General features: G+C 52.4%; 1 protein-coding gene across 10 annotated transcripts in view; it reads right to left on the bottom strand.

Moving 5' to 3' along the window:
- Window positions 1-14,743, bottom strand: part of SHANK3 (SH3 and multiple ankyrin repeat domains 3) — a 436,398-nt gene that overhangs the window by 16,931 nt on the left and 404,724 nt on the right. For 7 of the 10 annotated variants that reach the window (XM_081926705.1, XM_081926703.1, XM_081926708.1 and 4 more), the window contains one exon: window positions 6,814-9,127. In XM_081926705.1, the coding sequence (XP_081782831.1) occupies window positions 6,814-9,127 (2,314 nt within the window). Of the gene's footprint in view, window positions 1-3,577; window positions 3,631-6,813; window positions 9,128-14,743 lie in introns of all 10 variants that reach the window. The other 3 variants (XR_014172130.1, XR_014172131.1, XM_081926709.1) reach the window with 1 other exon arrangement.

Here is a 14,743-nt window from a genome sequence, read left to right as displayed (position 1 = left end):
TCTTGACTGCTTCCAGATGCTCCCTTCCTTCCTTCCTTCCTTCCTTCCTTCCTTCCTTCCTTCCTTCCTTCCTTCCTTCCTTCCTTCCTCCCTTCCCCAAAGGCTTGTCCTTCCACGCTGAACCCCTGCGCACCCCAGGCCATCCCTCCCACCTTTTTACACAAAACTTCTCTCTGGTGATTCCTTTCCTCTATATTTGCAAAGCTTTCTAATGATGATGCCCACAAATTTAGAGAGACACACACCTTTCCAACCCCTCCTCCAGGGTCACTCATTGAATTAAGAGGCCACAAGGTGGATCCCTTAAATCAAAAGTTGGTGTGTTGAGGGAACCCTTCTGAGCACAGCCCAGACCCAGGCCCTTAATCCATGGCACACTGTTTACTCACTGGGTCACCGGGCACAGCAGCAGGTCGCCAGTGGGTCTTGGGCATTGGTTCAAGAAGGTGCTTCGCAATGTTGCCTCCTGCCACTGCAAAAACCACACCTGAGCTTAGACATCCTTGCCCTGCTGCACCTGGGGCTGAGATGGAGAAGCCGTGGGGTGCATTTAACCCTTGCTGCCCTCTGCCTGCCAGGAGACAGTTTTCTCCTGCTGGCAAGAGAGGTTTTCTGCTTGCTGCATCTCCTCCGCTTGCCCCACCCAGCTCATCTTCTGAGGAACAGAAGCCAAATCTTCTAGTTGCCATGGCAGCTCGACTACCATCTCCTTGTCAGCTCAAGAGCCTCACACACGAAGCAGGGTGCGCATTGGAGAAAGGAAGGAGGAAGGCAGCCTTTGTCAACCTGGTGCCCTCCGGCCTGCAAATGATGGCTATGGCTGTTAGGAGATGGGAGTCCAAAGTGTTTGGGAGGCTATGGGATTGGCTGACACTGCCTTATGGTCCTCCCCTCTCTGCCATTCAGCACCCACTGGGTGCAAGACATCCCTGAGGGTAGCTGCAGGGCCCCATCCAGAGACACGTCTGGAGAAGTTCAATGGGGTCACCTGGGGAAAAAAAATATTTTTCTGTATTGGGGATCTTGGCAAGGGTGGTGTGGGGGACAAAAAACAGCTTAGTCTTAGGCTTCAACCTGCTCCTAGTGTTCATAAACACACATTTTAAGCTGTGTGCCAAGATTCCAGGAGGAGGTTGCCACACAAAAAAGCCACTTTGGACACAGCATTGCATGTCACAAGGTTGACTTTTAGAAATAGAGTATGGCTGCATTTTATGCGGGATACAGCGGCAAGGGTTTTGCATATGCATGGAAATGGGGGAAGAGTGAATCCGCAGTCCTCCCAAAGCCCAGGCACTGAGTGGGCGCTGCTTGCTGAGTGGCGAGGGATGCTCCTGCAAGATCTTGCAGGAACTTGGATGGCTCCGCAAGGTCCTGCCAGAGCACCCCAGGGCTGACACGCTAGGTGGGCCCTGTCTCTACCCCCACCTACAGCCTGGACTTGGACTGCACAGCGGAGCTCAAAAGCTCCTTGCGCACCAAGTAACCCCAAGCAGACCTGGTGCAAAAAGAGCTTTCCAGTTCTCTGGCTTCCATGGATTTACTTGCGCGATTCCAGCCAGCCAGCTGTCATCGGCGCATGGTTGAAACAGCGCAAGTTAAACACGTGTGAGATGCCATCGTACTGCGCTCTGCTTCAGCATCATTTCCAGGGATGCTCCGGTGAACTGAGACTCAGCATCAAGGCGGAGTCCCAAAAACGGCACATAGCTGAAGCACCCTCACGTAATCCCAGGGTGGAGGCACGCTCAGGAGACGACTTCCCAAAGCCGCTGCAAGAGCTGCGTGGGATGCACCGGAATAGTTTGAATGGGCCAGGCCTGTCAAATGTCTTGCCTCTGGAAAACGCCCTCAAAACCCGGGAGCACTGTTTGGAATAATTCTTTTGCTTGCTGCCTCGGTTTCCCTGGAGGGAAACCACGTCCTGTTTGGTTTCGCACCCTTTCAAAATTTAGAGCCATCTCTCAGGGGCACAGCGCTGTGAAAGAGACACTCCTAGGGAACAGATGTAACACCGCCCCCTGCCCCCAGGCCCAACTCCACCCCCCTGCATGAACATGCGGGAGCCAGAGGCCACGACCCATTGCTCATCTCCCCACTCGCCGGGCTGAGCAATGGGGCACATGCGCTGGGAACGGAGAAACGTTCGTGAGCGGATGAAGTGAAGCTGTCAGGAGTCGGTAGGTTACGCATGCATGCTGTGATTTGTTACCCACAATGCCCCTGGATCCTTGTAGGCTGTGTGCCTGCAAAATCAGGAAAATGCCTCCTCCTCTCTCTGGCAAAGAGCCCTTCCCTCCCCTTGGCTGCTTTTGGATCGGGGCCTCTCCTGCATCTGCTCGGTTGCCTCTGAGTTCTGCAGAAAGTGAGCACCCAGTAACCCACAATCTCCAAGAGGCATTTTCTCTCTTCCCCGTCCCATGGCAAACACCAGGCTCTGCTCCTCAAGACTCTGTGTTGCCCAAAAGGTGGGGAACGGCTTGGCACCAGCCTTGCGGGTCCCTGCTGTGACTTGGGAGAGGTTTGGCACCCTCTCTGCCAAAGTTCACTCTGCCACAGAAAGCATCTGCAGACCACACGTCTGTGGCCAGGCTGAGAAGTGGCATGGCATGTAATTAAATGCCATTGCCAAGGAAGGCACTATGGACCGGATCTGATTTAGGATCTCACATTTTCAGAAAAAGAAACAAGGAAGTAAGTAGCTAAGTAGAGTCTTAGCCCAGAATCCTCTTCTCACAGTGGCCGACCAGGTGCCTATTATGGGAAACCCACTAGCAGGATCCCAACACAAGACCCCTCTCCCCTCTTGCAGTTCAGAAGCATTGCTTCCTCTGACTGTGGAGGTGGAGGAGAGCCACTGTGGCTTGTGGCCATCGATGGGCCTCTCCACCTTTGGCATACACTGTGCCACAAAACCACAGCCCTTCTCCTCATTTCACCTTTGATATCTCAAGGTTTTCCGGAGACTGCTGTTTGTGTGGGCTGGGTGCTGCAAGGCAATAGCCCCAAGAGTCAACCTTCTGCACTGGAAACCAATCTTGTGAATACTCCCAACGTACAAGCCACGATAATAAAAAACGAGGCTCAGGAACCTCCTGGCTCAAGCCACATGATGATGGCAAGATGTAAGAATGCCAAAGTTGGCTTGCAGGGGAGTAATCACAGCATCGGTCGCCATACCCAAGAAGCCTGCTCTTTTGCCTCATGGCATAACTACTGCCATGGCAAGCAAAGGCTGTGTGGCACACCCGGGCACCTCAGGGGGTGGTGAACTCTCCTTCATTGGAGACTGGATGGCCACCCACTGGGATTCTTTCTCTGGGATTCCTGCCTTGACCCCAGGGGTCCCTTCCAACTCTGAGATTCGATGATTCTTCTGTTTCTGTGCACCTTGCCTGACCTGGGGCCTGCCGGTCTGTTTTGGCTCTTGGCAGGAGACGGACGCAGCAGCAAAGCCTACAAGGAAATGGGGGGTGTTGTTAACCTCAGCAGCTGGAAGCTCACGTCAGGGACATGGACGCCTTTTGACCGAAGACAGAATTAATTGATGAGTTTATATAGAAAGAGGAAGCGTTACCCTAGGAGCTAAATGCCTAAAAGGCTTATTTCTCTTCACTCTCTTTTTCCGATCTGTAGGAATACAAAGCAATTGCGGGTTTTCCAAACAGCACACTGAATATATAAAAAAATAGATATAGATATAAATCCTCCTCTTTTTTCTCCACATTTAGGAACTGACTCCAAAGTCACCCAACTGTTGCTTAAGAGAGAACAAATTGTGAAATGGACCTTCGCTTTGGGGATGAGTCGGCCTCAGGCGGCACTGTGTCTTGAGCAGGGTTCCCTAGTGGGAGGCGAGGGCTCTTCTCTGCGCCCTTTGACCTTGGGCCCTGGACCGGAGGATGTGGCCGGGCTCCTGTGCTGACCTCAGCCTCGCCCCCAGTGCTCTGACACAGTCCTAGAGTCAAAGGGAAGGTGATGCTCTGGCCTGGGCAAGATGTCTGCGTGGCAAGGAAGGCCGGTAAAGGCAGGATCCCTTTTGCTTCAGAGCTCTTGGGACTGGATAGCCGGGAAAGGGCAGAAAGGTGGGAAGGTCGGGATGGAGGGAGGAGGTCAGTCTTAGGGAGGTTTGCCTCTTTGAAGTTCCATACAGAACTCACAAAGGATTTGCAATATCTATACAGACACACAAACACAGAAATCGATAAGATATATTTACCACGGCATGCGACATGCGCTTTTAGGGACCAGGGAGAAATAACGTGGGCATTGTTTTCAAAACATTGCTGTCACTCATGTCATGACGTTGATGCTCTCCTGCCTTGCAGAGGGTTGGCTCAGATGCTACAATTCTATGACTAGTCAGAAATCTTGCCAGTGCATTGTCAGTAGCTCAGTCAATATGGCAATATGGGTCTGAGCCCCACGTTGGGGAAAGATTCCTGCATTGCAGGGGTGGGACTAGAGGACCCTTGGGGTTCCTTCCCAACTCTACAAGACTATGATTCAAAGGGCTTGCTCTTGCCACCCTTCTTGGTGACACCAAGCTGCGACTCTGAAGCTAATAAATGGATATGAAATGAACCACGCAGCAGCATGGACTGTGTTGAAGAGCCTTATCAGCAAAGGAGGTTGATTTCAATTAAAAACAACCCATGGGAAGGTCTGAAGTTTGATGGGAAATGGCAAAGGAGAGGGTCATTTGTAGGAGGGGAGAGTCTGTCCAGACAAGCAACTTCTGTGTAATCTGCTCCTCGAAGGCACTGTCCTAGCTGCATCCCATAATCCCACTGCCTCCAGTGTGTGGCACATGCCCCTTTTTCTAGCTGCTGTCTCGCATTTCCTCCTTCCCTGCCCAAACTTTTATGCACTGCACTCAGGCTTTCTCTTGGAGAGCAGCTCCACGTCTAGTCCATCCTTAAAGCAGCCGGAGGGCCCACAATGCATGTGTGCAGGGGTTGACAGACAGGCCATGTGCAATCTGTGGGGCTTCCCTTGCACATGATCCAGAGGCTACAGTTGGGGCAAGATGCTGCAGCATGAAGTTGTTAGCAAACAGCACTTGTGCTCCAGAGACCTCCACTGGCTGCCAATTTGCTACCAGGCCAGGTTCAAGGTGCTACTGCTAGTATATAAAGCACTTAACAACTTGGGACCAGTCTACCTGAGAGATTGCTTTGCTCCATATAATCCAATCTGACTGCTTCCATTGGAGGAATTTGTACTATTGCAGTTGTGACATAATACCCATTCTGCCTTTGCAAGCATTCGATCGATTAGTGTGGCAACACCTAAACCAGGCATAGGCAACCTTGGCCCTCCAGATGTTTTGGGACTACAACTCCCATCATCCCTAGGTAACAGGACCAGTGGTCAGGGATGATGGGAGTTGTAGTCCCAAAACATCTGGAGGGCCAAGGTTGCCTATGCCTGACCTAAACTATGGAACTCCCTGCCTACTGATCTCAAGCAGGCGCCTTCACTGCATTCTTTTCAGCGCCTGCTGAGAACATTATTGTTTGGGCAAGCCTACTTAGAGGCGTAGAAAGTTGGTGCGAATCTTTTCCTGTTTCAGTAGCTTAACCGTTTGCATGCTTTAAAGCATTGTTGTGACATTTTCTTCTTGTAAATGGCCTTGAGGTTTTTTAACGATCAAGCAAAAAGGAATCTCTGCTGCAGGAGCCGGCAAGGAGACTCTGGCAGGCAGGAGGAGGGGTGAGGAGCCCTGCCCCCTGGCCGCACTGGCTTCCAGGGCTTTGAGCCCAGCCTCATTTGGTGAGCCGAGGTCTCCTCAGCCTGGGCCAAACCTAATGCGACCTGTGAAACTGGTTTGGCTCCCCACTTTTCCCCTGGGCAGCACATGGGTGCAGTTGAGCAAATGTGTAAGTTGCTTTAGATTGCCTTGGGCAAGATAAATAAACTAACCAATATAACAAACAAACAAATAAGGTGTTTTTTTTTTAAGGTGAGAACAGACACACCCAAGTGCTAGGAATGCACCCAGGCTCATCATTTTGGGACAGTGGGGGAACAGGGGATGGGAGCATGGGAGGAGAAGGCTGGGCTGGACACACTCCAAGGGCAGGGGAAGGAGGGAGGGAATGCCCGACTGGGGGAGGGGATCAGCCTTTCCCTCATCTCCCCCTGCCTCTGCCTCCACCATCTTCGAAAACAACTCCCAGGGGTTCTGCCTGCTGTCCCCCAGCCCTACCATGCTGGCTGGAGCCGTGGAGAGCTTCTGCCTTATACTGGCACCCATGCCTCTTGGCGCATCTAGCTGAGTATGGTACGATCGCATCTCACACAGGGGTTTGGTTCCAAGTGTTCTGCATATGCGCATAAACACGTATACTGCGCACTTGGACCCACCTCCCTGTGCTAGCACCCCTAGTTTAGGCTTTCCATGTTTTGAAAAAAGACGACACATTTACCGACTTCACCTTTTAACTATGGATTGCTATGATGGCTCTACCCATGAAAAAGAGGACGTGTCCTGGAAAAAGAGGACGTATGGCAATCCCACCCAAGTTCCCTAGAGCTGGTGTGCTGGGAAGACTTGTAACCTGCACTATTCCAACCAGCCAGCCTCCAGCCACATATGGCTGAAATGTCACAGCTGAAACATGTGTGAGATGCGATCGTACTGTATTTTCTACACCGGCCAGCAGCCGTGACTCTCCAGAGCTTCAGGAAGCGGGTATTCCCAGCTCTGCCTGGAGGTTATGCCACTGGTGAATCGAATCTGGGATTTCCTTCTGCCTGCTCTCCCACCCCCTTCTCCCGCCTCCTTTCCCGGCCACCCCTCTGGCTTACCGTGCTGCGACCACGGGGGACTTCTTCCCAGGATCCAACACGCTCCCAGCAGGCTCCTCCCCCAGGGAGCGCGTGTCCTTGTTCAGCTGCTGGAGCCGGGAGCTGAGCTCGCTGATCACAGTTGGTTTGTCATCCTCAGCCCCATGCGTCGGCCTGCTGTCCAGGGGGTCCCCCCACAGCTTGGACCTTCGCTGAAAGAGGTAGCGTGGCCGGCCGATGCTGGCGGAAGCCAGCATGGCCGCGTGTTGCTGGGAGATGAGCTCGCTGTCCGAAGACTGCTTCAAGAGAGGGTCCCTGAAAGTAACCGGCCCCTTGCTGAGCTGGGACTTGAGTTTTGGCTTTGGAGGCACTGGTGGCTTCTCGAGTATAAAAGTTTGTCCGTCCGCAAAGGAAGTGTAGGTGTCGGTGGGCTCCCCGCTCTCGGAGGACAGCGTGGACATGCTGGAGACGGTGGAGATGGTGCTTGTGGTCTCCAGGTGGTGATCGCTCGAGCTCCTGGTGTCCACCTCTTCCACTCCAGAGTCCGCCGCGGACTCCGGGGCCGTGGGGGCATCAGAGGGCTTCCCTGAGGGTGTTCCACCAGCGGTAGAAGGTGCTACAGCGGCCGCTGGCATGGATGGCGTGGCGATGACGGGAGAGGCCAGCTGGCTGATGGGGGTGCCGGGGGTGGTGACCAGGACCCCGTTCGCAAACTCGTCTGGCGGAGGAACCAGACCGATCTTGGCCAGCTCCTCTCGCGTCTCCTCGTCGCTCGAAGACAGCTGGGCGGGTGGCAGGGTGACCGTGTAGGGCTCCACCTCCTCCTCTGAGCTCCCTTGACCCAGGGTCTTGTCAGAGACTGGGCTGACGGGTGCCACCCCAGCCACGGGGCTGGGCTGTGCCTCGGCCAGGGATGCCTCCGTGGGCTCCAGGCCCCCCTCGGGAATGGGCGGCTTCTCCTCTTTCGCCTCGAGACCGAGGTCCTGGCCATTGCTCGTGGCGTGGACCATGATGAGGCCGGCTGTCTTCTGCTGCGACGTGTCCACGATGCTGATGATCATTGACTTCCGGTCCTCCGCTTTCCTCTCCTCCTTGGCGGGGGTCTCGGCCCGTGCCTCGCCCTCTTTCCTCGCCGCAGCTGGCATCCCCCAGTGGCTTTGCGCCGGGGACAAGACTCCTGGTGTGGGCGCCTTGACCCCGGGCGAGTAGGCAGGCGAGGCAAGGGCCCCTCCCTCCAGCTCTCCCCTCTCGTGCTCTTTGGTTTGGATGTCCACAAACAGGGGCGCTGCGCGGTCCGAGTCCGGGCTGTGGATGGGGGTGGGTGCCCTGGAGGGGACCTGGGTGGACAGCGCCCGCTCCCTTGCGGCCAGCGCAAGCGCCAGAGGCGAGTTGGGATCCAGGGGCTTCCCCGTGAGAGGGTGGATGAACGTCGACGAGGAGCTGCTGATCAATGGCTTTAAAGCTGAGACGGGGGAAGGCAGAAGGACGTCCCGGCTGCCGAGGAGCCGCTCGTCGATCGACCTCGACTGCTGCAGCGATGGCATCTCGATGGTGGGGGGGCTGCCTTCAATGGCCCCGACCGAGAGGAAGACAGTGGATTTCCGCTTTTCGTCGAGGCGCCGATCTCTGTCCTTCATGACGCCGGCGATGGCAGTGGCGAAGGGGAGGCTGGAGGCGTCCACCTGCTGTGGCTGGTACTCCATGCCCAGGCGGTGGCTGCGCCGGGTGGGGGACGGCTCCCGCGTGAAGCCCCCCATGATGGAGAGGGCGGCCCGTTCCTGGGCGTCCTCCACCTGCAGCTGCTTCACCAGCGGGCTCTTCTTCCTCTGGGGCTTGGCAGGGGTGAAGAGGCTGACGTTGAACTGGCCCATGTTGGCATAGGGATTGTCCACGGCGCGCCCCTTCCGCTTCAGCTTCTCGGGCGGGGTGGCCGAGGGGGCGGGGCGGGGGATGTCGGTGGGCTCCACGGGGACGTGCGAGGAGTCCTGCAGGATGATCATGGAGCGTGCCCGCTTCTGCCGCTCGGGGTAGGGGAGGGGCGTCCTCGCCTGGTCGTACATCTCGGCCGCACTGATCACCTGCGGCAGCCCGTGGAGCTTGGCCTCCAAGCCCGGCTTGAAGCTGGAACGGATCGTGTCGTAGACCCTTCCCGGGGGCGGAGGGGGGGAGAAGGACGGGGGAGGGCCCGTGTCAAAGTAATAGGGGGATGGCGGAGGGGGAGGGGCCGTCTGGGGCGGGGGTGGGATGCCGTGCCCTTCCCGGACCGTGTCTTGCATGGAGGTGCTCCGGGGGAACTTCCCGTCCATTAGGGAAGCGGCAAATTTCTCATCTTCACCTGCAAACCAGCACAACAGGAAACGTCAAGGATTGCTCAGCGGGAAAGGAAACAACGGGTTGGCAAGGCAGGAAGTGAGTCACAGACCCCCCCCCATAGGCTGCCCCTGGGCCTGCTGGCCACTCCACCTCCTAAGGCTCAGGTTGAACTAGGGATGGGCAGCTTGTGGTGACCCCCAGATGCTGCTGGTCTCCACCCAATGGCTGTGCAGGGCATCCGAGTTGCCACTGAGACCATATTACACCGGTCCTTAAAGACCTACATTGGCTCCCAGTACACTTCCAAGCACAATTCAAAGGGTTGGTGCTGACCCTGAAAGCCCTAAACAGCTTCAAAGGCCCAGTAGACCTGAAGGAGCATCTCCACCCCCATCATTCAGCCCAGACACTGAGGTCCTGCACCGAGGGCCTTCTAGTAGTCCCCTCCCTGTGAGAAGCCAAGTTACAGGGAACCAGGCAGAGGGCCTTCTTGGTGGTGGCGCCCACCCTGTGGAACGCCCTCCCATCAGCTGTCAAGGAAATAAACAACTACCTGACTTTTAGAAGACATCTGAAGGCAGCCCTGTTTAGGGGAGTTTCTTTTTAATGTTTGAAGTTTTATTCTGTTTTTAGCGTTCTGTTAGAAGCCGCCCAGAGTGGCTGGGGAAACCTGGCCAGATGGGCGGGGTATAAATAATAAAATTATTATTGCTATTATTATTATCTGTGTTCAGCGGTGGATACTGGCTGCCAGTAGGCAAAAGGGAGCCCAGGTGTGGTTGGGCTTGTGCCTTCATGCAACCCCCCACTTGTGGGCTTCCATTCAGGCATTTAGCTAGCCACACTGGTCCTGGATGATGAGCCCCCTTTGGCCAGCAGTGCTGTTCTAGAGCACTTTTCTAGGCAACACCTCTCCTAGTGCCTCTTTTAGAGAAGCCCCAGTGGGATTTGGACTGGCCTGGCTGCCTCTTTAGTTTTTTCCCCAAATGGTTTTATGGAACTTCAAAATATTAACAAATGAGTTTCTCAGACATACAGGCAACGGCCATTTTGAGCATTTCCAATTGATGAGGGGGTCCTTGGAAGAGGGCGATTTTAGGAACTAACATTGTACAGTCATACTTCTTGTTACGTTTGATTCAGGTTACGTCTTTTCAGGTTGCATCCTGTGGCAACCCGGAAATGACAGAACGGATGCACAGCTCGTGCATGCACAGACGCTCAGAACGACATCATGGGCATGCGCAGAAGCGGCAAACCGCGACCCACGCACACACAAACGTGCAGACATGGGTTGCGTTCTGCTCATGTTGCGAACAACCCTCCAAAACAGTGGCACCTTGGTTTAAGAACAGTCCAGTTTAAGAACAATTTGGTTTACAAATGCTGCAAAACCAGAAGTAGTGTCCCAGTTTGCGAACTTTACCTCGGTCTAAGAACAGAATCCGAACGGTGGAAGGGCAATGGCGGCGGGAGGCCTCATTAGGGAAAGTGCACCTCGGTTTAAGAACAGTTTTGGTTTAAGAACGGACTTCTGGAACGGATTAAGTTCGTAAACCAAGGTACCACTGTAATGCCAAGACAAATTATAATAAACTTTACCATTAACTTTGCAACGTTTCACTTATTGCATTGACTTCTTTGCTACTACAGGATGCAGATGGTGGGAAAGAATGATGATGATATTTTTAAAAAACCAAAAAAGGAAGAAATCCTCCCTGGTTTCTGTAAGCCAAACCATCCCATTACATGGGGATACTTTCCAGGCATGTGCTCCACTAGAAGAAGAAGAGTTTGGATTTGATATCCCGCCTTTCACTCCCTTTAAGGAGTCTCAAAGCGGCTAACATTCTCCTTTCCCTTCCTCCCCCACAACAAACACTCTGTGAGGTGAGAGGGGCTGAGAGACTTCAAAGAAGTGTGACTGGCCCAAGGTCACCCAGCATGTGGAGGAGCAGAGACGCGAACCTGGTTCCCCGGATTACGAGACTACCGCTCTTAACCACTACACCACTATTTGTATATGCAATAAAACCATGCCAGACATCATGGAAATTGTCATGTTGTCATGTTTCTCTTGTCCCCTTGATGCTTTTAATTTGTGCGATAGCTTTTCCAGTAAGGCTGTTTGCCAAACTATGCGATAGTACTGCAGTCCTCTGTCCCATCCACCTAAGGCAAGGACTTGCCACCCGTCTAAAATGCTCAAACATCCCATTGCAACTTTACTGCGGCTTTGTTTGCTAAATCTGTGGGACGATCCATTGAAAAGTTTCAGCTCTCTGGAGTTCTTGACATGGATGCTGGCAGCTGCCCAGATCCTCAGTTGCCCCAGCTTTTGCTTCAGTATAAAAATACACGGAGCTTAGCATTAGCTAGGCAGGGAAAATAAGTCACAAATTATGTGTTGCCAATGGCTTGGAGAACCTTGGAAAATCTTATGCTGCTTGATGGGGGTTTATCCTCTATAAAACAAACACAGCCCCAGGACTCCATTTCTACAGTACAATGTGAAATTTGGCTTTCCTAATCATCTTAAGTACCCTGCCAACCTAATATTAAGTCTCTTCTGGATATAATGTGCTGCTTTCTTTTTTTGGCATTCTATTATTTTTATTGTATCCATTTCTTTGATTTACTTCAATAAAGACTTTGAAATAAATGCCGTCAGTGTCCCAGTCCTGTAGGACGCTGGCCATGCACACAAAAGCGAGAGCACAGAGCCAAGGAACATGGCACCCTCAACAGGATTGGCAACCTCAACAGACAAGGTGCAGCAGGAGGAGCTCCAGAGAGGGGCCACCAAGGAACAGGTTAACCCAAGGAAAAGGCCAAGAAGAGACAGTCTCTTTCCACCACTCGTCCATGTGGTCGTCCTGTTCTTCAACTCCAGCTGGACTTGTTAATGAGAAGCTGCTACTGTAGATTCCGGCGTATTAGGCAACTGGGCATATAAGACGACCGCCAACTTTTGCTGATCAATTTTAGAGTTATAGAGTTTGAGCGCCACCAGGGGCAGAGCACACACCCCTCCACTGCCTCTGCCGTCGCAGCAGCAGCACCCCGAGGCAAGGCATTTGGCGGGTGGGCGGGTGAGCGCCACGCTCAGAAGGACTTTCCGCGTCCCCTTCTGTGGGGAGGGAGGAGAAGCGACGTCAGAAGGGGCGCCTCTGCTCACTGTCTCCCTCTCCTCCTTCCCAACACGTATACCCGACATATAAGACGACCCCCAACTTTTGGGGTGATTTTCCAGGGATAAAAAGTTGTCTTGTACGCCGGAACATATGGTACTTAGAACTTAACTACTTAGCCCTCCCCAAAACAGCACACAAAATTCAGGCCACTGCCCTTCAGAGTTCGCACTGCTCTGAACTTTGCAGTGTAGTTTTCCACCTACGTAAACAACCAGGATAAAGTGTGCAGGAAGAGGAAGAGGAAGAGGAAGAAGAGGAGGAGGAAGAAGAAGATCTTGGTGAAAAGAACATACAAATATATTATGGGGAACTGCTTTGCAAAAACGCGCATATTAGCAGAAACTCCCACTTAAAGGCTGATGAATTTTCATGAGGATGTTTTTAAAGAATATATAAAACGGCTAACTGATGTGGAAATGCGGAGAACTGGATTTCAGATTGGCAAAACGAGAAACTGTAAACTGGCCAATTTGCACACCCCTTGCTGTGATTGCATTTCAACACATGCCGGAGCCTCTACAAGTGAAATCGAAGCACCTCAAAATCCCCTAAAAAGACAGTTGGCGTTGGAAGTCCCCCTACAAGTAGACCCGTCCTTAGAGCCACCAGCAGGAGGTGTATTTACTAATTCAGGCCCCAAAGCCCTCAAAGAGAGGCTCACAAGACAGCAGTTACAAACCCCCTCTTTTCCTGCAAACTCCCCTCCACTATACTGTCTATTGTGCTCCTCTTTCTGGACAGGCCGGTGGCATTTCTGCACCACCAGAAGGTGGGGTCTACTCCACAAATAAACCTGTAAGCCCAAAGCGAACTGCCGAGTTTCACGCAGCTCATCTGGGGCACAGAGCTCCAACCCGGCCACCCCAACCTTCTGCAAGGGACTGGAGAGGGGCAGCGATTTGAGCCTTGGGTGCAGTGACCCATTTACCCCTGGCATCCTGCCTGCTTTGCACAGCAGATGACAGGGTTGCTTTCCTCCACAAGCCTCCTCTTTGCAAAACACTTGCTGCCATTTTTCTTAGGAAGCTACACCGCTGGCCCACCTGGCTTGGCCTCACCCACCAGCAGCAATGGCCCGCCGGGATTTCGGGATGGGAGATGCTGTCATTGGGGATCAGGAGCTTCTGCATGTGAAATTCTGGCACTCTGCTACAGAGCCATAACCTGAGGCATAGAGGACTCCCAAGGCCAGATTCTGTGCCACAATGAGGCATTCATTCATCCCATTGTTTATGTGGCTTTGGAAAAATCAGACAAGACTGAAAACAGGGCTGTGCCTTCAAAGACACCACTCCTCAGTCCAGCCTACCAGTCCAGACACTCAGGATCCACTGCCCAAGGAAAAGACAAGATTTGGAGAAAATGTGGGAAATGATTGTTGTATAGGACTTGATGGACTTATAGAGCGAAAGGCTTTGTCCTGGCATCTGAGTGTCGACGCCAGGCCAAGATCAGCCCATCCCTATAGAAGGTAGAAGCCACTGTCAAAGAAGATATGAAAAAAAATATTAATGAACTATGCAGGACATATTAGTTAATTTGAAACCAAAGAAAGAAGGAGGACATTGGGTTTTTGTTGTTGTTGCTGTTGTTAAAAAGGGAAATGTTTAATGCATACTTTTTTTAAGGGTTGTGTATAGATTTTTACATTAGTAGAACTTTCAAAAATCACTTGTATGAAGATGAATCAGGTTTTAGAATTGGATGGTCATTATGGACATGCATGAATGAGCTCATATAATGGAACCAAGAAGTGGAGTTGAGGGAAGTTAAGATTTAAATTTATATATTTGATTTGTTTTGCTTTAAATTTGTATTGTTTTTGTTTTGCTCTTTGTTGTTGTTGTTTGGTTTTTTTGGAAAATTAATAAAATGTTATCAAAAAAAGAAAAAAGGGGGGGTCCATTGCCCAAGGAACCCACTGGCAGAGCCACAGGAGGAGATGGGGGGGGAGAGTTTGAAGGTTGCATAGTCCCTGTAGCTCTGTCCCCTTGAGCTGGTTTGGAGGTTCTAGCAGGGGAGCGCAATTACTGTATACTCTTGACTGAAGAACGGTGCACTCCTTCTATGTGGGATAGTTGTCCTCTTCCATAGAGCGTGCAGCTTCGGGAGGGAGGGAGGGGATACCTGCCTAGCCAGCCAGATCAGCTGAATCAACCCTGGTGATCAATGGGGTGACAGATGTGGCAGCCAGATTGCCCTCATGCCCAGAGATGGGAAGAAGACAAAGTCCCTACCAGAGAAGAACGGCAGATGAAGCTGACAGACTGTGCCGAAATGGCTATAATGACCGGGGGAACCAGAAATCAGGAAGACCAAAATTTTAATAAAGAATGGGGGGGGGGAAATTGATAACTTATCTTAAAGACCACTGTAAACAGTTAAAATCGTTAGTAGGATTGGAATATCACTTGTAGTTTAAGGGAGAATTTTGGGCACAATGG

This window comes from Podarcis melisellensis (genome assembly GCF_964234715.1).
Source record: "Podarcis melisellensis genome assembly, chromosome: 10".
Classification (NCBI taxonomy): Eukaryota; Metazoa; Chordata; class Lepidosauria; order Squamata; family Lacertidae; genus Podarcis; species Podarcis melisellensis.
This window is presented reverse-complemented; position numbering and strand designations above follow the sequence as displayed.